We start from the raw sequence: 23950 nt of genomic DNA on the forward strand, positions 1-23950 counted from the left end.
TTTTAGATAATGCATTCAAAATAGCATATATACATATACAATAAGCCTTTATTGGCATAGACAGAAAAAGTTACATAAATCAGGAACAATTGCATGGATACATGATAGATGAAAGGCCCCACTGGGAGCACAACAAATACGTTCTACTGGAAACTCTCAACTATCTCTGCAATGAAATTGGCGATCTCTTCACAAAGACCAGGGTCCGAGTTGTTTAACCTAGAGATAACCTATCAGATCAGGCAGCCCAGATTGAAAGAAAAAGTGTAGGTTGGTATATTTAGATCTGATGTTATCAAATCGGGTGCAGTGCAAGAGTTGGTGAGTCAGGGTTTCAACCACATTAAGTTTGCAACTGCATAACCTTGCGGATTTATCTAAATTGCTGAACCTACCCTTTAATAGGGCAGAGGGCATAATGTTAAAACGCACAATGGTAAGGGCTCTCCTATGCTGCATTGTTAAGGTTTGAACACTTAAGGTATGGAGGTAATAGGCCCATAACGTCTCTGCTCCAAATGGAATTAGGAGTTGTGATGATTTGGGAGAGCAAGGTTACGCTTTGGCTGCTAGATGCAAATTTGCAAATTCTAGGTCTAAAAGCTGATCTCTGAGCCTATTGTACACTTCTGAATAGGACATTAGGTAGAGTGTTTCAATAGGCAGGCCGATGGAAATAATCTTTCTCTCGACTAGAGAAAACCAGGGGTTAGCCTGCGTGTCCTGTAGTGTCAATGAGACAAGGGAGCATTCGGATGGCAGGTAGTGAAGGCGGAGCCAAAATCTAAAGGCTCTAAGCCAAGCTTTATGTTCCAGGGTGTTTTGCCCCAGTTCTAAACACAGGGCTGCGTAAGGGACGCAGTTTGGAACTCCCATTATTTGGTGGAAAAACTTGGATTGGGGCAAAATAGCATATGATTTATATAATTCCCCATTACCCAGCAAAATCCATCCTTTTGTGGAGCCCATCTTCGAAGTGTCCTTTTCTGCCCTTTCGTTTTCAGTTGCGTTTTCTTGCTGGATACCGTTGAGCACAGAGCACCCGATGGATGGCCCCGGGGGGTGGGGGTGGGGCTCAATTTCTGCTCCTTCTCTTCAGTTCTTGAGGCCCCTTCAGGCTGCCGTGGAAGTTACCATAGGGCTGTGATGGCGAACCTTTTCGAGACCGAGTGCCCAAATTGCAACTCAAAACCCACTTATTTATCGCAAAGTGCCAACACGGCAATTTAACCTGAATACTGAAGTTTTAGTTGACTCCAAGGCGTACGTTACTCAGGAGTAAGCTTGGTGGCAGTTGGTGGCTTTGCTTTGAAGCAACCGTGCATCTCTTCCAACGGGTGAATCACGACCCTAGGAGGGTTTACTCAGAAGCAAGCCCCATTGACAGCAACCGAGCTTACTTCCAGATAAAGGATCGCGCTTTAGTTCTTGGCATGAAAATCAGTGGGGTTTAACAGCGCTTAACAGGGTTACCTACACTGCTTCCCCAAAACTTGGTCTTAGGTTTAATGCTAATAATCGAGCCCAGCGGCCCTGGCCAGCCTAGATGTGTGTGTGGGAGGGGCGATCCCCCCGATGACGAACTCTATTTGTGCGTGCCCACAGAGAGGGCTCTGAGTTCCACCTCTGGCACCTGTGCCATAGGTTCGCCATCACTGCTATAGGTCAACTTGGAGAGGAGAAAACCTTATTGTGCCTCAGTTAGAGAGGCAGGTGGACAGGCAAGCTGTTGGTTGCTGTTGTGTTTCTTGCGACCCTGTCTTTATTTGGGGCATTCTGAAGTCATTGGCTAGCAGAGCCTAGGTAAGGCTCCTCTTCTCTTAAGTGGACTCAGTTATTGGCTGCCTGAAATGTAGATGCTGGCTTCATTCTTTACATAGATCAGATGTTAAAAGCACAGGCCTTCCTTCGCCTCTGCAGAACCCAAAAGTCCAAGAGTGAAATAGTTGCAGAATGTGTTGTGGGTTTTCCAGGGTGTATGGCCGTGTTCCAGTAGCGTTTTCTCCTGATCCTCTGAAGATGCCAGCCACAGATGCAGGCAGAACGTCAGGAGAAAACACTACTGGAACACAGCCATACAACCCGGAAAACCCACAACGCCCTAGTGATTCTGGCCGTGAAAGCCTTCGACAATACACCTGCTCCTTGCCCGAATAGTATCCAACTCTTACCTTTCTTGGAAGATTCTCACGGAACCACTCCTTCCTCGCCTGCAACCAATCATGTTGCACACATGGACACCCCCTTGCCCCCTCCTCCCTTTGCCAGTGATCACGTAGGCCTCCATGCAACAGCTGGGAAGGTTACCAACATCTTGTTTGTAGGCAGTGTGTCACAGGGGCCCCTGCTTCAGCCTGAGGTTTGTGCAAGGGATATCGATCAATGATCATGTGTGTGGGGATCTCCAGATGGGTATCACCTTGGGTGAGAACTGTGCTCTTGGGATGTATACCTGCAGGCTTGGGGCTGGACAGGTTGAATGTTTGAATGCTGCACAGTTTTAGGGGTAGGGAAGTGTTTCTATTCAGAGAATGCCGTCAGGCTGGAGCAGTAGTGGCTAAGAGCAGGTGCACTCTGATCTGGAGGAACCGGGTTTGATTCCCAGCTCTGCCGCTTGAGCTGTGGAGGCTTATCTGGGGAATTCAGATTAGCCTGTGCACTCCCACACACGCCAGCTGGGTGACCTTGGGCTAGTCACAGCTTCTCGGAGATCTCTCAGCCCCACCTACCTCACAGGGTGTTTGTTGTGAGGGGGGGAAGGGCAAGGAGATTGTAAGCCCCTTTGAGTCTCCTATAGGAGAGAAAGGGGGGATATAAATCCAAACTCCTCTTCCTCCTCTTCTTCATCATCATCTATCTGGTTATCTGTGCATAAAGGGGAGTGCTCAGTCGCACTGTTCACTCACTTCAAGTCTGGGGGGTGAACCTATGGCACTGGTGCCAGAGGTGGCACTCGGAGCCCTCTCTGTGGGCACTCACACAGAGTTTGTCATGTGGGGGTCAGAAAATCACCCCCCCTACACACACATACACATCTAGGCTGGCCTGGGCCACTGAGCACAATGTGCGCGCATCGCGGTGAGCAGGGAGGACTTGGCTGGTGGGCCCGGTGCCTGTGCTCGGGTGGCTGCTGTCTGGGGGGGGGGGGGGGGGCGCAGAGGAGGCACAGAGCGGTGCGCACAGGACTTGCTGGAGGCAAGAGCAGGCTGGCCCCTGCTCGAGCGGGTTGGGCACAGGGAGAGGGAGCCAACCATTTTTTCCTAAACTAAAACCTCAGCATTCAGGTTAAATTGCCGGGTTGGCATTTTGCAATAAATAAGTGGGTTTTGGGTTGCAATTTGGGCACTTGGTCTCAAAAAGGTTTGCCATCACTGGTCTAGACACAGCATTCCTTTCTGGTGAGCTGCTGATCTGAAGAATGTGAAGATGTTTTCCTTGATGCGTGTATTCCTCAGAATTCTTTTGTTGCTACCCGTTCTTGGTTACTGCACCGTGCCAGCCGCAGCAAGGGGAACATGGGTCTCCGGCAGGCTGTTCTTCCCACAGCCATGGCTGTTCCTTGATCGGTTCTCACAGGATTTCAAATGTCAGTACATCTGAGTTGTGTGAGACAGGTTGGGACATTCGACAAGTGTCCAGTACAATAAAAACGTGTCAATGCTGATAGGATTTTTTTCTAGATTTGCAGTGGGGATGGGGTGAGCGAGGTGTCTCCTGTTGTGTTCTTAGTTGGGTGGTCTTATGTCCTCTATTTGGGAGAGCCAGTGTGGGATAATGGCTAAGATGTTGGACCAGGATCTAGGAAACCCAGTTTTGAATCCCCACTCACGCTGTGTAAGCTTGCTGGGTGACCTTGGCCAGTCACACACTCTTGGCCTTGACCCAAGCAAGTTTTTGGACGGAAGACCTCCAGGGAACATTGTGGCACAGAGGCCAGCTATGGCAAATCACGTCTGAACCTCTCTTGCCTCTAAAATCCTGTGGGGTAGCCATAAGTCTGCTGTGATTTGACAGCAAACCCCCCCCCCCACACACATACATTATTAGCCTTTCAGTGTTTCTACCTTGCCAAAGATTGCATCGTGTAACTGGGGCCTCTGTCCAGGTTTGCTCTCCTCCCTCCAACCTCCTTGGGGGTGGCTTCTGCTATTTTAGAACACAAGGGAAAACTTATTTGGACATGCAAAAAGTTTAAAAACCCCTTGGTCGGAGTCATGGGGTAATAATGAAGGGGGGAGGGGAAGGCATTCCACAAAGGCATCTGCTACTTGAGCCTTCCACATGCTTATCCTTGTGGCCATCTGTAAAGTCTTCGCAACCTTAAGCCAATAAACGGACTCTGAAGTTTTGATCAGTAGCCTTCATTACATAGGCATCGAAGCAGCACACTTGGCAAAGCCAGTTCTGATGAAGCTGGCATGCACAGTCCCCTTTATCCCCTGTAGAGAACCCCTTCCCATTTTCCCAAGAGTTTGTGAAAACCAGTTTGGAGCTAAGGTGCCCCAAGGTCGGCGGCAGATAGCAAGAGAAAGCCACCTGGCTTCCTGCCCTTCGAGATAACGGATGTCACACCGTTCCCATGGGACAGGAGTACCAGGGGAAGCCTAGCTGTCTACAAAGCTTGTGAAGCCATAAAGATCTAGGGAAAAATGCACAGATGGCAGTGGATACATATAGCAGGCTGGTTACATATATCTTTCTAGCAGCAGCAATTTGTCATTTTAAACAGTTGCATGGTTCAGAGAATGTATCTCAATCATTTAGATAGCATCCCTGAGACCATTCTATGGTCCTGATCCAAGATGATTTCTTCTCTGCCTGGAAGGAGGCAGGCATTTCAAGCAAGAGTTCATGGGGGATCTGGGCTTGGGGAGTCTTGAGGGCCTTGAGTGACCGTGGGTCACGTCCACTCACATTTGCCTTTATTTGGCGCTCAGTCAGAAAATGGAAGAAAGAAGTAATTGTGCTCAAGTGGCAGAGCGGGGAATCAAACCCGCTTCTCTGGATTAAAGTGCACCAGCTCTTAACCACACCACCACTGCTGCTCCAATTTGCCCAAGAGGGAGTCCCAACAGGGAGCGCAAGCCAGCAGAACAGGCGTGGGCAAGGAAATGTGCAGGGGAGGGCCAGAAGTACGGCCAAGGGCTTAACAGAATGTTGCCACTGTCAGGACAGCAAAAGGATTCAGCCTCCTGCAGCTGGCAATGAGGGCACACAGTATTTATTTATTTATTGGTTAAACTTATATACCGCCCTCCCCCGGAGGGCTCAGGGCGGTGAACAACAAACAAAATAGAGCGCATAAACCAAAAACAAATCCAATAAATATTAATTAAATTGGCTCTATATAAATAAAATAACCCCACCCCATTAAAACGCAGCATACTAAAATAAACATAATAGATGGCGCCTACTGACAATCCCCTAAAAAGACCAGGAGGAGGAGCGGCAGGATCCACTGTTACAGATGTTGGGGGGCCATCAGCAGCCGGCCTCCCCAAAGGCCCGGCGGAACAGCTCAGTCTTACAGGCCCTGTGGAACTCACTAAGATCCCGCAGGGCCCTGACAGCTGGAGGGCGAGCGTTCCACCAGGCAGGGGCCAGAGCTGTAAAAGCTCTGGCCCGGGTGGAGGCTAGCCGCATCGAGGGGCCAGGGATCACCAGTAAATTGGCCTCTGCCGAGCGCAGAGACCGATTCGGGACATATGGTAGTAGGATGCAAGGGTGGAATTACGCAGATTGCTCTCCAGGGGCTGATGGGAATTGTAGTCCGTGAACATCTGGAGAGCCGCAGGTTGCAGACCCCCTGCTCTGGACTAAACAACCGTTTGGGTTGAGGCTTCCAAATCTGCATAAAATAACAGGACCTTTGGGCTAGATTATACATACTACGCTCTTCTTGGCCCACCTGGCCTCCTCAAGGCTGCTGAATCCTTTTGAGTCCAGGGAAATAAGGTGGGATATAAGCCTTTTGAATAATCTCTCCAACAGCTGAACAATTTCATGACAGGGTGAAGTTCATTAAGATGTGCACACTGTAGCTTGGTTAGATTCCTTCTGCCAGCTCCTCTCCATCCGGCTACCAGATTTAGAAGATTCTTACCTATGGTATTTTCTTTCACACAAACTGTTCTAACACACCAGAGGAAAGGCTGCAAAGGAAATATTTTAAGCACAAAAATGCACACGGGAGTCATACGTAGATTCAGTTCTTATAAAATTTATTTGAAGACCTGCAGCAAAACCGGCACATTTCCCACCGGGATAATTCAACTGTTCTGTAAGGGAATGGAAAAAGAATATCAGTCTCGTGTGTACAATAAACATTCCACAAAGTTCACAATCCTCTCTGTGCTCTCAACTCTTAAACTTAGAAGATTGAAATGGTGAGAAGAAGTTTGGATTTATACTACTCCCTTTCTCTCCTAGAAGGAGACTCAAAGGAGTTTACAATCTCCTTTCCCTCCCCGCCCCCAACAAGCACCCTGTGAGGTGGGCGGGCCTGAGAGAGCTCCAAAAAGCTGTGACTAGCCCAAGGACATCCAGCTGGCGTGTGTTGGACTGCACAGGCTAACCTAGTTCCCCAGATAAGCCTCCACAGCTCAAGTGGCAGAGTGGGGAACCAAACACGTTCTCCAGATTAGAGTGCACCTACTCTTAACCACGACGACACTGCTGGCAGGAGGCAAGAAGCCCCTGGTTATGAACCCCTTGGCAACCAGCCAGGAAGAGAGCGACCCGGCAGAAGGTGTTGCAGTGCATTTCCAACTGTGCATGCTTTTTATCCTCTTACTAATACATCTCCTTTCACTCCCCCATGGCTCTAGCCCAACCAGACTCACTGAGGGGCTGAGGTGCCACCTGTTGCTCTTCTGAGCACTAATCACCAAAGTGGCATGTCCCCACACCTGCCCAGAAAGTGAGCAGGACAGAGCTTGGCGCAGGCAGCTTGGTCTCACCAACCACAGGCCACAAATGAAAGTGAGCATCTCTCTCTTTAGGAATGCAGACTGCAAACGCAGCTCTTTGTAAGTGGCGGGAACAAGTACTGCTTTTATACCCTCTTTTGGGGATGGAGAAGAATCACGGCAGATTCTAAAAGGTCAAAATGCCCCTCCAACTACGGGATTAAGCATAAGCATTTTATTGTCATTGTGCACGCACAACGAAATTTACAGCAGCATTCCTCAATGCGCACAATTTCAGACTCATACCCCATCCTCACTTTCCCCTTCCTCCACCCATCCCTACACAGCCCCAAACACATCAACACAAAGCTGCGGAATTTAGCATAGCCACAGCTCTAGAATAGAAGCTGTCTCTAAGCCTCTTTGTCCTAGTTTTGATAGATTATAGAGTCCCAGGCCACAGAACTCAGGATCAAGCTAGTGGCAGAAAGTGAGCGGCTCATGACTGGCCAAAAACAGAACTCAAAAAAGGACTGTATACATAGGGAAACAAGGCAATGAGGTATAAGCAGTTAGTTTGAGTATAATTTCCATAGATACTTCATAAATCGTTCATAAAGATTATTCAGAAAGATATATTGTGATTATTGAACTGGATATAAAGGTAATAAACAAACGTATAATGAGAGCATGTCATAAACATTGTCCATGAGGTACGAAACCTGCAATAGTCATATCGCGTTCCAGTCAGTTGAGAATCAGTATCACTGAATGTTGAAGCTGTATGCTGCTTTACTTAGCTAAACACACAATAAGAGAATTCAATCTCTGTTTCTAATAGATTTACCTGAACGCACTGAAGAAATTTCTGTTGAAATTGTGGACTAGCGCGCAACGCGTTCTGCGAATGTGGCTGCTGTCGCCGTAGTTTATTCATCACTTTCTGGAGCTGCTGCTGTCTACTACCACAATTTGTCTTAATATTTTTTATTCATTGAATATTGGTGATACTGACTCTTTCAACTGACTGGAACGCAATATGACTATTGCAGGTTTCGTACCTCATGGACAATGTTTATGACATGCTCTCATTATATGTTTGTTTATTACCTTTATATCCAGTTCAATAATCACAATATATCTTTCTGAATAATCTTTATGAACGGTTTATGAAGTATCTATTGAAATTATACTCAAACTAACTGCTTATACCTCATTGCCTTGTATCCCTATATATACAGTCCTTGTTATTTAGGCTTGGTTGGCCTCAAATTTTTCAGTATAGGTTTGACTGTATATATTTGCTGATCTGTTTAACAAAAACAGAGCTCTCCAGAACTGGAGTCTTGTGTCACAATTTGTTCGTGAGGAAAAAATCCCCGCAGAGGATGGAGTGGAATATTCATGTCCAGCAGTCGGTGATGTGGAGCTTGAAAATCTTTCCATCCACGTATGCAAACACAGTCTGTTCATCTGCAGCTGCCAAAGCGGTTAAATTGCAAGTCAATCATGTCAGAATGGCTAAAGCCCAGTGCTTGGACGTGGTGTTATTTACCTTTGCCTGCCGACATTACGTAAATATTTATTTCAATTGGAAAACCTGGACGTTGCTCCAGAAAGCCCGTATCACATAAACTGCCCAATGTCCAGGGATCAAGCAGGGAACAGACAGAAATAACAGACTGAAACACAAAAACTTGAGCTGGTACCTGTTAAATTCGGTGGCTGGCTCACTGCAAGGGAAGAAAAAGGAACAAGCGTCAGGACGCGTGCGGCAGAAGTTGCCTTGTTTGCCACACAAACCCTCGCTCTCTAAACCTTATCTATGCTCCTGAGTCTCCAAAACTATTTAAGCTGCCCTCCGCACGAAGCTTATACTGAATCAGACCACTGGGCCATCAAAGTCCACTTTGGCTGCCAGCGTCTTGCCTACTGAAGTCCAGCGCATCACCTCTTCTCTGATCCTTTTCTAACGGGAGATGCCGAGGACTGAACCCTGCGACATTCTGCATGGAAAGAGGACGCTCTTCCACTTAGCCCCAGCCCCTCCCCAGGTGTCCTGAGCATCAGATTTTGAATCTCAAGTTCCAACAACCAATGTCAAATAGCAGCCACGTTCACCTCTTTACATGTGCGGGCCACGATGACAGGACTCTAATGGTAATAAAAGTTAGGCAAGAGCGAGCTTCCAAGAGGCTTAAATGCAACCAATAGCAGACGGCTTCGGAGAGGGTGGCAATGGCTTGCCTCCTGCATTTGAGTAGCACGTAGTCAGGGTTAACAAGAGCTGGTTTGCAAGTCCAAACTGGGTCTTGTTGATTACACAAAATGAGCCACGGAAACTCATGCTGGAATCCATTGCTTTTGCCTTTAAAAGGCGCCCCTGGACTCCCCTTTTATTTTGCTGCTACAGACCAACACAACTGCCTGCCTGCATATAGCAGATCCAAACAAATAAGGCTGAATTTAAACTCTCGAAAACCCAGACAAATGCTGGGTCAACATTCCAGCAGCCTCCCAAGAATTGTACCTAGGTCTCCCAGAGGAACATTCAAACATCACACACTCAGGGCAACAGGTACTACTGGATCTACTGTGAGCCAACAGCCACTCTGTTATACTTCACTTACACAACAGTAACTTCGTCTCCTATGATTGAATGGAACCGGTGAAGAGATTCCATGAAGAGATTCCGATTAGGTTTTGTGGCAGCAACAAATAAAAAAATGGTCCAGTAAAATAAAAAAAATCATCAAGACTGAAGGACAAGTCTGGCTCCTCAACCTCTGATTGGCTCACTATTGCCCCCACCCCCTTAAGGCTTGCTCTAACAGGCTTTAGACCAGAGGTTCTCAACCTTCCTAATGCCATGACCCTTTAATACAGTTCCTCATGTTGTGGTGACCCCCCCAACCCTAACATTTATCCATTTTACAGATGGAGAACACTGATGCAGAGTCTTAGGCCAGTGGTGGCGAGCCTATGGCATGGGTATTCAGGTTAAATTGCCGTGTTGGCACTTTGCGATAAACAAGTGGGTTTGGGGTTGCAATCTGGGCACTCGGTCTCGAAAAGGTTCACCACCACTGTCTTAGGCGACCCCTGTGAAAGGGTCATTCGATCCCCAAAGGGGTCCCGACCCCAGGTTGAGAACCACTGCTTTAGACAGTCACCCAGATGCTATCTGTATTCATATGACTTCTTTGTTCTGGTCACTAATGCAGTGTGTCACTTCAAACCATTAATAAGAAATCACGTTCCTACCATACCCGTACATTTAACATTATTGAGCAGTGTTGGCACACGCCGCTGCCAATATTCCAGCACAAACTCTCTCCTGGGGGAGTTGCTTGGATAAAGTGCTCTTTATCCAGGGTACTGGGGGTGGGGGGAGAACAGACAAACAACCGCAAGCTCAAGCAAGACATCACAGTTGAATCTTGCAAAGGGGACTGGGGGTGCGTCTTGTCAGACAGACACTGACAAGGTGAATGTGAGTTTGTGTTAAGTGTTGCCTGCCAGCTACACTGACAGAGAAAACCCGTGACACTCCACACGCAGAAACAGATACTGAGATTATGAGCTACAGCGTGTTCAGCTGGGTTTTTACTCCAGAAACTGAAGGGGTTCTCCTAGCACCGTGGTGGTGAACCTTTGGCACTCCAGATGTTATGGCAGGGGCTGATGGCAACTGGAGTGCCAAAGGTTCGCCACCGTCTAGCAGCATTTAATACACAGAACGGGTCTTGAAAATGAAGTGTTGAGTAACACTTCCAGAAAGGCTGTGCAGAACCATGCAAGAGATGTTTGGGGGGCTTCCGGCCTCTGTGACCAAGACTTCTGTCACCACGCAAATGTTTTATCTCAAACTCAACAGTGCACAAAAGGGCCAGGGAAGTCAGCCCCAAAGCCAAAGCACACAGACAAAGCGGGAGAGCTTTGGAAAAGTCAAACAAGTGTTACGTCGTTCAGGCAATCATACCCATGCTTTTTCTCTGTACCTGCTAGACACTTCATTTCTGAACAACAAGAATCCCAAGAAAGTAGGAAAGAAAGGCAGAAGTAAAAGGGTTACCAGCTAGCTGAGAACAGATTCACAAACACATCAACCACCTTTAAGCAAATCCTTTATCCCCTCCACCCTTCCAGAGGAACCAAAAACACTCAAAATTCTACTTTAAGCCGTGCTGGTGTTGTCTTCTATGCTACTGTTAGGCACAACTTGTACAGTCTACTTCAGGGGTCGGCAACCTTTACCACCTAAAGAGCCATTTGGACTCCTTTTCCATGGCCCCAAAGATCTGAGCCGGAGAGGCGGCTCCACACCTCTGGTTCAGCCCCTCCACTTACCTTTCCTTCCAGCGCTGCTCTGGAGGGCTGGAGGGACACGCCCACGCAACCCTCCGACCTCCAGGCCATGTGGAGCCGCACTATAAGGCTGAAAGAGCCGCATGCGGCTCCAGAGCCACAGGTTGCAGACCCCTGGTCTACTTCCAACACGGTTAAACCCCAATGCCCGAGCTTCCTGTTTTCTGACGGCCACCCAGCTCACAGGAGAGCACCACTCGCCTTAACTGTCACCCGTCCATCTTACAAGTTGAGAAGCAAACAACTCTACTGGTGCAATTAAAAGAAAATCCAGACACTCCAAACATTCCATCTGTGGGGGAAGGTTCTACAAGCAAAGGCAAACACCTTCCTTCTAACTAGGAAATAAGAAGGTGCACCATCACTGAACGATTCAAGGAGCAAAGAACTACACAGCGGCATCTCAAGAGTTACCTTCTGCAATCCAGAAATGCAAGGGGAGGAGGTGAAAGAAAAAGAAATGTTCTGCTGATGAGAAACTCTAAACACAGTTTGAACAATGCAGCCCTGAGCCCTGGTGGGCCAACCGTACCTTTTTGCTGGCCCCAACACTTGCTTTGGCTGTGCCCCGGACCTTCTTCATCCTGTTCTTACGCTCTTTCCGTTGCTTTCTAGAAGTCTTTTTCTTTTCATACAGGCCATGCTAAGGAAAGAAGCAGGAGAAAATAAGTGCCCTGGATAGCTCTGTTCAGAGATGCTTCAAATGTCGACCCATGTCTGTGACCTAAGCTTGCATAACTGCCATATGTTTATCACAAAAGCCTAGGCACAAAGCTTCATCAATTAGCAAATAACATCCTAGTCTACTTCTCCTTTTTAACTGTCAAGCAATGCAGCAGGCAACTTGTCACAGGACAGACAAGAGCCAATACTGTGAAGCTCAAAGTGTTTATTTAGGATATTTCTATGCCACCTCTTCATAGTCCTGTTCATCACAGTATAAAAACAAAGCATCACACACTCTGTATAAGATTGGGGTTGTTCCAGTTGCGAAGGATCATCTGGGGTTGTGGAGTCATCCAGCTTTGGACTGCATTGCTCTTGGCTGTTAATGAGCAGGTGCAGTCTGGGTAGGCTATCAGATGGACCTAGTGCTTTCGGCTTGGTTCAGCTGGTGGGCCAACTCCAGCCTTCTAGCAAGCATCATGACCAGACTATCAATTTACAGCCATGTTAAGACTGATCAACCACTGCTCATGAAAACTCTCCAGAAGCATCAAAAGGCCTAAAACACTTTGGCAGGATAGCTTGTGGGATTTAGTTATGGCGATCACACTTCGCCTAAGGCTGCCAGAATGCTGCCAGGCTTGATTCAAAGTGCTGGTTGCCGATATAAAAGCCAGACATGGCCTGGGACCACAGCACAGGAAGACCCGCCTCTTCCCTTGTGTGCCTAGCCCCCAGTCAGGATCACACGCTCTCTTATATTTGGGTGAGCACTAATGACTGGGCTCTTTCTGGTAAGCAGCTGCAACCTAGCAAACTCTTCACAGACAAACAGTTTAATCCCTTAAGATGCCATTTTCTTAAGTCACTGGTTAAGGGTCCCTCTTGGCCTTCAAAAGCATTAACCAGTGATTATTAACTAGCTCTATTTGTTTTAAACAGACTATGCAGGACAGAAATACTTTAAATAAAATCTCTTTACTGTGCATCTCTTTCAACACAACCATCCAGCCTCTCCACGCCAGGCAACCAATCCCGGTGCCTACCCTTGCCAGCCGATGCTTTGGTTCATTCTTCTTGGCGTAGTCTAAGGAATCATAGATCATGCCAAAACCAGTTGTCTTCCCACCCCCAAAATGAGTCCTGAAGCCAAAGACAAAAATGACATCGGGGGTCGTCTTGTACATTTTCGCCAGCTTCTCACGGATTTCAGTTTTGGGGACGGTGGCTTTACCGGGATGGAGGACATCAATCACCTGCAGCGAGACACAGAACGAACAAGTTCCTTTATTTAAAAAGGGATTGTATTTATTGTGAACACACACTTATAGAAAGAGATACAAGCATGACCACAGCTTACACTGAGCTATGAGCCAGCTTAAGCTAAATAAAGTAGCTGAGTCTATGTATGGCAGGACACAAGCATTACTCAGGTGCCTTCTTTTAACATCTGGGGCATTATTTAACAAACAAGGCAAGCTGTTCCTACATGGAAGAGGAAAAGAAAGATAAAGATTCATTGCAGCACTCCACTGTGCATAGGTTAAGAGCTCATGTATCTAATCTGGAGGAACCAGGTTTGATTCCCAGCTCTGCCACCTGAGCTGTGGAGGCTTATCTGGGGAATTCAGATTAGCCTGTGCACTCCCACACACGCCAGCTGGGTGACCTTGGGCTTGTCACAGCTTCTCAGAGCTTTCTCAGCCCCACCTACCTCACAGGGTGTCTGTTGTGAGGGGGGAGGGGCAAGGAGATTGTAAGCCCCTTTGAGTCTCCTACAGGAGAGAAAGGGGGATATAAATCCAAACTCTTCTTTTTCTTCTTGTGGAATAGTGGGAAGACAACAAACAAAACCGCAATACTTTCTCATTATGTATACAGCACCATCAACACAGTAAGTAGTGAAATCAAGGGCCATCCCAGAAGAACATACAAACTAAGATATAACTCAACACCATAAAGCAATAAAGGAGTAACAGGTGAGGAATAAACAAGGAAAACACGTGGATTCCAGCTAGCTCAGTAGTCTTCTCAGAAAGGTGTGCTTTTTCGAGTATTCACATAAATATTCCACATCACACAGGTATTCTGGAAGGTCATTTCAGGTAAAGGCAGGAGGAAGGGCAATTGAGGAAACTGGAAGATTCTGAACAGATGCTGAAGATATGACCAAGCAAGGAAGGCTTCAAATGTGAGGGCTATCAAGGTACAGGGGCCTGAGAAAAAAACTACAGAGATGCAAGGAGGTAACACACAATTTGGACAGAGAAAGGGGAACAACTTTGGGGATGACACAGGACAGAGACGAAAGGATCAAGCTGAGGTAACTGAGGACCAGAGAAGAGCCAGCAACAGCAGTGCTAAAAACAAACAAACAAAAGACAGATACTATCTGTCCAATGCCATGGTTAATTTCTTGTGCCAGTGATCTATTCTAGTGTTTCAGAGGCAAATTCAAATTAAGCTTCAGTATTGATTCAAACTTAAAAGATCTGCTTTGCTTTTGGGGACACTTGGGGTTAACCACAAAAACTCCCACTAGGTAAACAGAACAGGACTGAAGTCTATTAGACATGAACACACTTCACCTTTTAAGATCCTCTACGTCAGGTGCACTTATTTCTCTTGCTTCTCTCTACACAGCAAACTGCCCCCTCCCCCGCCCCCACTATACAGGAACATAGCAAAGGACCATCAAGCAACCACACCGCCTCCCACTGGTGCTCAGCTCAAAAACTACGCCTGCCCAAATTACTACACAAGACCCAGAATATATTTGAAACTAAAATTGAAAAGCCTACAGCTCTTACTTGCAAACAATGGTACCACACTATGCTTCAGCACAGTGTCCCTCACTGCCTAAAAGACAGCTCCCTCCAACACACAACTACACAAACACAAGAGGACCACAGAGAAAGCCAGCAACTTCACGAAGACCAATAGGAACTCCAAAACAGAGGAAACCTTCGGCAACCATTTGTGAACCAAACTGGTTGGTGGCAACCCTACAGATTGTTGACTCACCCTGTGAAAACCTTTTGAAAATGAACACCTTCCTAGGTGACTCTTACTACAACAGTCCCTCAATATGGATTCTACCAGCTTTGTAAAAGACCGGGTGCACGTTCTCACCACTCTCTGGCAACTTCTTTGTTCGTTGGGTTAAAGCATCGGACTAGACTCTAGGAGTACCAGGTCCCAATCCCTGCTCATGTGGTGAACACGTGCTCTCAACCGCCCCTTCCTCATCAGGGTCAAGTGGAGGAAAGAAGAATTATGTGAGGCGCTTTGGAGAAATCAGGGAGAAAAGAGGGACAAAGTAAAGGACACCAGCAAAGGGTGTTGTGGTTTTTCCAGGCGGTATGGCCATGTTGCAGTAACATTTTCTCCTGATGTTTCGTCTGTATCTGTGGCTGGCATCTTCAGAGGATCTGAAGCCACAGTTGCAGAAGAAACGTCAGGAGAAAATGCTACTGGAACACGGCCAGACAGCCCGGAAAACCCACAACACTCTAGTGATTCCGGCCATGAAAGCCTTCGGCAATACATTAAACCAGCAAAGCTCGCACTGAAAAAGCCCTATGCAATAAAGGCAGCCCTATACAATAAAGGCCGCAATGGGTCCCCCTCGTTCCTCTTGGGTTCGAGCCTTGCGCTGCCCTGGCCCAGGGGGAGGGCGCTCCGTGCACCCCAGAAGCGGCGGCGGCTGTGTGGGACAAAGTAGGGGGCGAGGGAGAGGCCCCAGGCCGGGCTCAGTCGCTCGGCTCACCATTTGCTTCCGCTGCAGCAGCCGGTTGGTCATGAACTTCCTCGTCCGGATGGTCACCGTGTCGTTCTGCGGAGAAAGAGCAAAAAGGGCCGTTCAGGCACCCGTAGCCGCCCCCTCCCCTCTCCTCAGGCCCGGCCGGAGAGAGGCGCGATGGCGGCCGGGCGAGGGAGGAGAGGGTCGGGGGCGCCTCCCGCGAGCCGCTCCCGCAAAATGAGCAGCCCGGCGGCGGCAGCGGCGCGGGCCAGGGAAAGCGCGGGGGTCGCGGGGGTCGCCGGAGGGGGGATGGCTGCGGGCTGGGAGGGATGGCAAGGGCTTGGGCCTCGACCGACACGCACCATCTTGGCCAGGGAAGGAGGAAAGGAAGCGCCGCTCCGCAGCAGCCAATCAAATAGCGACGCTCGGAAGGTGGGTCCTCGCCAGCGACGCGCAGGCGACCGCGGCAGATGCCTGAACAGAACTCGTAAAACTCCGGCCGGACAGACGCAAGACGAGAGGGGAGGCTACAGAGACGGGAGAAAAAGACCAGTCCAGAGCGGCCGGAAACGAGGGTGTCCGGCCAATGGCCTGCGTAAAAAGGGGAAAGGACCCCTGGACCAATTCTTTCCTCACGTGACTAGATTGTTTTAGGAGTCCCATGGAAGTTGGTGGGGGTAAAGTTGCCAATCTGCAGGTGGAGCCTGGAGACCTGGAATTACAAAGATCAGTTCCCCTGGAGAACAGGGCTGCTTTGGAGGATGGCCTCTCTGTGGCATGATACTCGGCTGTGGCCTCTGCCTTCTACAAGCTGCATCCCCACATTTCCAGGAGTTTACCAGCCTGGGTCAGGCACTTGCCAACTCTTGGTTGGAACATTCTTGGAGATTTTGGGAGTGGATCCTGGAGAGAGGGGGTTAAGAGAGGCAGCTCTGCAGGAAACAATGCCATGATAGAAGTCGCCCTCTAAAGCAGCTTGCCATTCCCCTGTAGCCTAGAAATCAGTTGTAGTTCCAGGAGCTCTGTTTTCATTGGCTTGTAGGAACACCCTGTCATCTGCTGTCTTAGAGGGCAGATTCAAGAAAATACCCTATGAACAGAGGCTTTGTGGTTGCTCCCTGGAAGAAGTGGATTCCCTTGAACACAAGTTGCTTAAGTGGCCCCTACATGATAAGCTTAGAGAAGAAATCTGGAGGCCTAACTTGACTGGATGGGCTGGAAAAGGCAATAAATGGAAATGGAACTATTTGCTGTTGGGTAAGGACCAAAGAACTTCCAGTAATGTAGCTTGCTTTTGTGTTTAGTAAATTCAGGAAAGCAAGTGGACAGGACACCAGTTTTTTAGAGGAGTGTTAAAATAAGTTCTATTTTATACTGTAACTTTTTACCTCTGATGTCTGTAAAAACTTGGAATTTGGCCTTTTAGGAATTATTGCATTACTGGTTGTTAATCGTAAATAAACATTCATTCATTCATTCGTGCTGAGCAGCAGGCCTTCTTTGCCACAGCTGTTCTGCATCACTAGATGTCCCCCGTCTCCTGCGAGTCCTGTCTTTGAGGTTTCTGGCTGCTTGGACGATCCTATTCCAAGGCTTCTGGAAGGTTCCGTCTGGCCGAGTGTCTGGATTGTCTCCCTGGGTCCCAGAGGGACTGGACGTGACGTCCAATAGACATCAACAGACGTCGCGACGCTGGCAATTGTGCTGCATTGGAAACCGACCCTTCTGCAGCTCTTTTGGCCACCCAACATGAATAAAGTTTTTGAACGCCCTCAGAGTCCCCCACAAGACCCCCTTTCCCCCGCCTTTCTACGCCCAAGGAGCGCTCTTGGTCGACCGTCTGAAGTTCGTTTATCACAGAGGCGCTCCCTCGCCGTCGACTCCAGACTGCGCTTCCCCTCCTGCCCTGCGGGAGGCGCTGCGGGGAGCGGGAGGGGCGGGTTGCCCGGAAGTCGCCCGCTCTCGCCTCGGAGACGTCACCACGGGGGGCGTGGTTTTCGGCGGCTGGCCGGGGCCGCATGAGGGACCGGCCGCTGCAGCTGTCGCCGCCGCTGTTTCTGGGACGGGGACGGGGCTGCGCTTTTGGCGCCGGCGCCATCATGGTGAAGGAGCAGTTTCGCGAGACTGACGTGGCCAAGAAGATGTGAGGAGCGCGGACCGGCCGGGCCTCGCGGGGGGGGGGGGGCGTGGCTTGGGTGTGATTGGCAGGAGGCTGAGGGAGGAGAAAGAGCGCCTCTGAAAGCGGGGGGGACACGTGGGGGGGGGCAGATGCGACTCTGGCATTATTGTGTCTATTAACTAACTTTATGTAGTTCCCACTTTTGCGCCCAATGGTGACCCAAAGCGGCTCCATGCCCCTGCTTCATTCTCACTACAACCCTGTGAGGTAGGTTTGGCTGAGAGAGGATGACTGGCCCATGGCCACCCAGTGGCAGAGAGGAGATTTGAACCCGGGCCCCCCAGATCCTAGTCCAGTGCTCAGACCACCAAATCCTTTTTATGTTTATCCTATCATTGGTCTTGATCAGTGACGCTTACCTGGTTTTCCAGCATTTGCTGTTTGCTGTTATTCTGCGCTTGTGTTTAAATATCCTTCTGCAAGGCCACCTCGAACCTGTTGTGTATAAAGAAGCTGAATGCAACGTTTTAATAAATAGTTTATTAAGAGAGAAAACCGATGCTCATATTTTATGCCTTGGATGAAGGTTGTGCCGTGTTGAGCTGTCTGGCTTGAATCTGGAGGGCTTGGGTGCGAATCCCCGCTTGTGCCATGGAAGCTTGCTGGGTCACTTTGGGCCAGTTGCACACTCTCTGCCTAACCTACATCGCAGGGTTGTTATGCAGATAAAACAGGAGAGGAGATGGATGTAAGATACTTTGAACCCCCATTGTGGGAGAAAAGTGGGGTATAAATGGGTAATAAAATTTGCTGGTGGTTCCTGGCCCCTCAATGATGCGGCTGGCCTCCACACGGGCCAGGACCTTCACAGACCTGGCCCCGGCCTGGTGGAACACTCTTCCTCCAGCTGTCTGGGCCCTGCGGGACCTTGGTGAGTTCCGCAGGGCCTGTAAGACTGAGCTGTTCCACCGGGCCTTTGGAGTGTCCAGTCGCTGAAATGTGCGCCCCCCTCTCTCCTTCTCTATATCTGATTACCACCATATGCTACCCTCCTGGAGGGGAGTCCGGCCGTTCCCTTTCCTTAGGGAGGCCTTTAATTAAATTGGGTTTTTGGGGCGCCTGATATCTTGTATTGACCGCTGCTTTTAATAGATTTTAATAGATTTTATTGGTTTAATAATTTTATTGACTGTAATGAATATTGTTGTGCACCGCCCAGAGCCCCTCGGGGATGGGGCGGTCTACAAATTAATTAATTAATTAATTAATTAATTAAATATCTTGCTGTCACTGGAACAGTTCTGTGGGTTGGTGACAGCCATCTCTCTGCTGGAGTGCGTTTTGGAGTATGAATGAGGTTTGAACTGTGAATTCTGAGCTTATCCAAGAAGGGACCCTGGATTTGCTTAACCCTCCCCTCCTCCTCCCCTCCCCCCCTCCTCCCCTCCTCCTCCCCCCTCTCCTCGGTCTGCTTTCAGAAGGTTGCCTGACTGTTCCATTCTTCACTCTCTGACTGGGAGGATAGGGCCTGGCTGCGGTTGCATTGAACCCAGCTGTTCTCATGGGCCTGTAATGAGCAAATGAAAGGGGAGGGCGGCATAGGTGTTGCCACCTGATGCTTCAGAGCAGTCCAAGGGCATCCCTGTCACATGACCACCTGTGGGAATGTTTCCTGTTCTAGAAGCCACATCTGCTTTGGGATGAAATCAGCTGAAGAGATGAGGCAGCAGGCTCACATCCAGGTGGTCAGTAAGAACCTTTACAGTCAAGACAACAACCACTCTCCTCTACTCCATGGCGTACTGGACCACCGTATGGTAAGACTGCGGAGTTTGGATTCCGGGTTGGGTCTGGAAGTGGAACAAAAATACAAGGAGGAAGCGCATAAATAAGAACTTGGGAAGAGCTCTGTTAGATCAGACCAGCAGTCCATTTAGTGCAGCATCCTGTTTCACGTAACAGTTAACCACTGGAGGGCCAGTAAACAGAGCACTGGGGACCTGATGTTGCCTCCTGGCACTGGTATTTTTGGACTGTCAGTGGATTCACTTTGCCCTTTGTCCTATTCAGAAGCTTATAGAAAATTAAAAGGTCAACTATTGGATAGAGAGTTCTCTACCCTAATCACCGCAGCCAAGAAAACGTGCTCCTCCCTGTATTTTTCTCTCCCATTTGAACGGGGCCACTTGGCACACTACCTGTATTGCTTAATAAACCCTGTTCAAAGGAGAGCCATAATGCTCACCAGGTTTAATGTTATGCCTTCTGCCTTGTTACATGGCAAGAAAAGGCTAAAAGATTGTGCCCATGTAACAACAGCTCAGTTGAATCTCTGACCCACCAATTACTACACTGTCTCAGATTCAAGATCCAAGTATGTGAATCTTACTCCTTTACATTTACCCAATCTCCCTGATTTAATTAGATTACACTACTTGTTGGACAATCTTGATCCTTCTCTCTGTATGATAGTGGCAGACTTTCTCCTGGAAATTACTAAACGCCAGTAGATTTCCTTCGACCTAACATTTATTTCCTGTATTGTATATGCTTTTAAATCCGTTTTTTATTATTGTTGTACTGTTGTCTATGCCAATAAAGGTTTGCTGCTGCTGCTGCTGCACTGGTATTTTTGCTGCCACTGAATGTGGAGATTCCATTGAGTCTCCAATGCACCTCTTCTCCCTGAATCTGACTTCCCTTTAAAGCCATTTCTGCTTGTAGCCGTTACCTAACCTGGGGTGGCCAACCTATGGTGTTCCATTTGTTCATGGACTACAATTCTCACCAGCCCCTGCCAGCATGGCCAATTGGTTCCATATATGGCTCCCATGTGTCTTCAGATTTTTCCAAATTATCTCACAATTTCCGAGTCAATTTGTCAAAATTCATAACTTCTCGAAGTTTTAGCCTTCCCTTATAGAAAAGTTGCTGACTGAACATTAAGAATATTTTTCTGCAGTGCGAGTAGATCAGCAGTGGAATCAGCTGCCTAAGAAGGTGGCGAGCTCCCCGCTCTCAGACAGTCTTCAAGCAGCCGCTGGACGAACCCTTGTTTGGGATTCTCTCGGCTGTATCCTTCATTGAGCGGGGCTTGGACTGGATGGCCCGTATGGCCCTCCCAACTCTGTGATTCTATGTAAAGTGCTGCCACCCCTGGATAATTTTGGTTGACCTCTTTTATACTTTTCTCAGATCTGCAATGTACGTTTTGAGATCTAGCATCCAGAACCATCAATGGTGTTTCAAATGAAGCCGCACCATAGCTCTATACAAGGGCATTACATTCAGAGGTGGGATCCAGCAGGTTCTCACAGGTTCCCAAGAGTTGGTTACTAATTATTTGTGTGTGCCGAGAGGGGGTTACTAATGGGTGATTTTGCCACGTGATTTTTGCCTTAGTTATGCCCCTCCTCTCAGCAGTAGCGCGCAGACCTTGAAGCAGTCTAGCAGGAGGTGCACTGGCGTGCGTGGCAGCCTGTGCCTGCGTGCATTCGTTTCCCGCCCAAGGACCGGTGCAGCGGCTGCGTCCTTGCCACAGCCCCGCCCAGGAATGCCCCGCCCCTGGAATGCCTGGCCACGCCCCCGTTGTGCCCCGCCCAGCCCCATTGGCGCTACGCCACAGTTTGAATCCCACCACCATGGGAACCTGTTACTAAAAATGTTGGATCCCACCACTGATTACAATATTTTGCGGCTTTATTCTCAGTCACTTCCCTCATTATCCCTATCGGAGAGTTTACATTTTTCACCACTATCACATACTGAGTCATCATTTTATTTGAACTATCAGCTATAACCGCCAGATTTTGTTTTCAGTCTTGGGCTCAACCAAATAAATCTTTCCATAACAAATCAGTTCCACAAATTGACTGGGCAGCTAGCTCATGGACAGATTTGGTGTAGAGAATGCCTGTAAGGCAGTGGCACAAGAAGCGTCTGTCTACAGAGATTACCAGGTTCAAACTTCAACATCTTCATTTTAAAATTGCCATGACCAGCAAAACCTACTGGAGACCAGCAAACTAGTTGGACCAACAGTTGTGTTTTTTTCTTCTGGGCCATCAAACTGGCTCAGACAACTTAATGCCAAAGAGCTTGTTTGGGCTAATAATGTAATCTTGCTACAGATCTCATAGGAGGTTTGTTGCTATGTTTTAAAAGCACCTATGTATTCATGAACTTCCAGGAGAGCCAGTATTTTAAAGGGACCGTGCAGATTGAGCACATGCGTTGTTCGTGCATGATACTTCTCCGTTGTCTTACTGATGTATAGGTGCCAAATGTTCACCTTTTGGGCCACTGCTAATGCAACTCCATCCTCCAGGGCACAAGTGAAAAAGATCGTCCGTGCGAAACCTGCGGAAAGAACCTGGCGGAGTGTTTGGGGCATTATGGCTACATTGATCTGCAGTTACCTTGTTTCCACGTGGGGTACTTCAAAGCTGTGATAAGTATTTTACAGGTAAAACCGTGGTTTAATCTCAAGGTTCTCCCCCTAGGGAGGGGTGGAGGTCTGTCATGTTTTTGGGATTATTGATTAAAACTTTAAGTCTTCATGGTTCTAGGCCAAGGGTCTGCAACCTGCGGCTCTCCAGATGTTCATGGACTACAATTCCCATCAGCCAATGGGCCATGCTGGCAGGGGCTGATGAGATTTGTAGTCCATGAATATCTGGAGAGCCGCAGGTTGCAAACCCCTGCAATCTAGGCACTTTACAATAATAGTTAAACATTTGAAATTGAGCTGAAATAGCAACCCCCCAAATCTTTCCCCTGCCCCCCGCCTTAAAATACACCTGCCATTCAAACTCCTCAAAGGCCTCGCAGACAGACAGGCTTTCCAATGCCTTCTGAAGTAGTCCTCACCCCTTCAAGAAGCCCATTCCATGGAGTGGAAGCCGCAGAGCACCAGACGGCCAGCCCTAAATGGTGGGGTAGCCAACAGGTGGCTGCTTGACTACTGTGGTTTTTGAGCAGAGCAGAGTTGTATTGAAGTCTTGAACTGAGTTATGAACTGAGTTCAATTGTGATGAGACTTACTCCAGTCTAAAACTATTCATTGCAGTAGGTTTACATTGGAGTAGCTGTGCTTAGGATTGCACTGTTAGTTAAGGAGGCACCCTCTGAAACAAACTTCCTCAGTCTCTCTTGGGGTTTTTTGGCAGTGCGTTGTCATTGACATGTACTTATTTTCTTAGGGTTCATGCATTTAATTGATTGGGAGGTGGTTGGGAGACAGGAATTTTTTTGAAGCTGTTTTTCCTTGAGTTGCATAGTGTCTTTCCATGACGAAAAATTTATGACGTATTTCAAGGTCTATACGGTCGAAGGCTTTCATGGCCGGAATCAGCCGGCTGTTGTGGGGTTGGTAAACCCACAACAGCCAGTATTTCAAGGTCTATTAGTTACAGTACATCAACCATTATTAGGCATACAGAGAGACAATAGAATAAAGAGTTTTAAAAAACAAGACAAAAAACAGATCATTTTCCCTTCTGTTTTTCTTGAGTTCCTGCAGGAGAAATTTTGCAGTCAGGTCTATTAGTTGACAACTTTTAATTTGTTTGTTTATTTGCTATAATGGTAGGGAGAAAAAACTCTTTATTAAAATGTTTGTTTTGTTCCCCCATTCGAGATGATTTGCAAGACTTGTTGCCGTATCATGCTGGCTGCCGAAGAACGGAAACAGTTTTTAGATTATCTGAAGAGGCCCGGCTTGACTTACCTCCAGAAGCGGGGCCTGAAGAAAAAGATCTCGGAGAAGTGCCGGAAAAAGAATACCTGCCCTGGCTGTGGGTCCTTCAATGGTGAGCCTGGTTCTGTTCCGTGAGACCCCGCCTTCTTCAAAGCCAGAACCGTTTAGGCCAGGGGTCTGCAAACTGTGGCTCTCCAGATGCTCATGCACTACAATTCCCATCAGCCCCTGCCAGCATGGCAGCTGGTTTAGACCAGCGAGCTGCAGCCCCTGTGTTGTCTGTGCTGCATCATGTCTGCTGTGGCTAATGCACCACCGGCTCAATTTGGATACCTCCTCATTCTTGCAAATTGCCGGTGGGGACTTTCTTTCTTTCTTTCTTTCTTTCTTTCTTTCTTTCTTTCTTTCTTTCTTTCTTTCTTTCTTTCTTTCTTTCTTTCTTTCTTTCT

The 23950-nt window shown here is 48.1% G+C and overlaps 2 protein-coding genes across 10 annotated transcripts in view; one reads left to right on the forward strand and one right to left on the reverse strand.

The window, feature by feature from the left end:
- Positions 1–6200: 6200 nt before the first annotated feature.
- Positions 6201–16135, reverse strand: RPS24 (ribosomal protein S24). Of its 9 annotated transcripts, none has more exons than XR_007244980.1 (9): positions 16047–16135; positions 15712–15777; positions 12989–13198; positions 11809–11919; positions 11691–11693; positions 10910–10927; positions 9539–9557; positions 8618–8641; positions 6201–6278 (listed from the first exon to the last, which is right to left on the reverse strand). XR_007244980.1 is itself a non-coding variant. In XM_048502635.1 (8 exons), the coding sequence occupies exons 1-6, from the start codon at positions 16047–16049 to the stop codon at positions 10922–10924; spliced, it is 399 nt and encodes a 132-aa protein (XP_048358592.1). In that variant the 5' UTR covers positions 16050–16135; the 3' UTR covers positions 6201–6278; positions 8618–8641; positions 10910–10921. The 9 variants fall into 9 exon arrangements, 3 of the variants coding, with proteins under 3 accessions (XP_048358592.1, XP_048358593.1, XP_048358594.1); XR_007244981.1 differs by having other exon boundaries at positions 10891–10927; XR_007244983.1 differs by lacking the exon at positions 11691–11693.
- Positions 16136–17686: 1551 nt separating this feature from the next.
- POLR3A (RNA polymerase III subunit A) overlaps positions 17687–23950 on the forward strand; it is a 59132-nt gene continuing 52868 nt past the window's right edge. The window contains 4 exon segments of the mRNA XM_048503955.1: positions 17687–17827; positions 19485–19620; positions 22131–22268; positions 23442–23613. Coding sequence (XP_048359912.1) covers positions 17703–17827; positions 19485–19620; positions 22131–22268; positions 23442–23613 — 571 coding nt within the window. The 5' untranslated portion in view covers positions 17687–17702.

Source organism: Sphaerodactylus townsendi, linkage group LG07 (genome assembly GCF_021028975.2).
Source record: "Sphaerodactylus townsendi isolate TG3544 linkage group LG07, MPM_Stown_v2.3, whole genome shotgun sequence".
In the NCBI taxonomy this organism is placed as follows: Eukaryota; Metazoa; Chordata; class Lepidosauria; order Squamata; family Sphaerodactylidae; genus Sphaerodactylus; species Sphaerodactylus townsendi.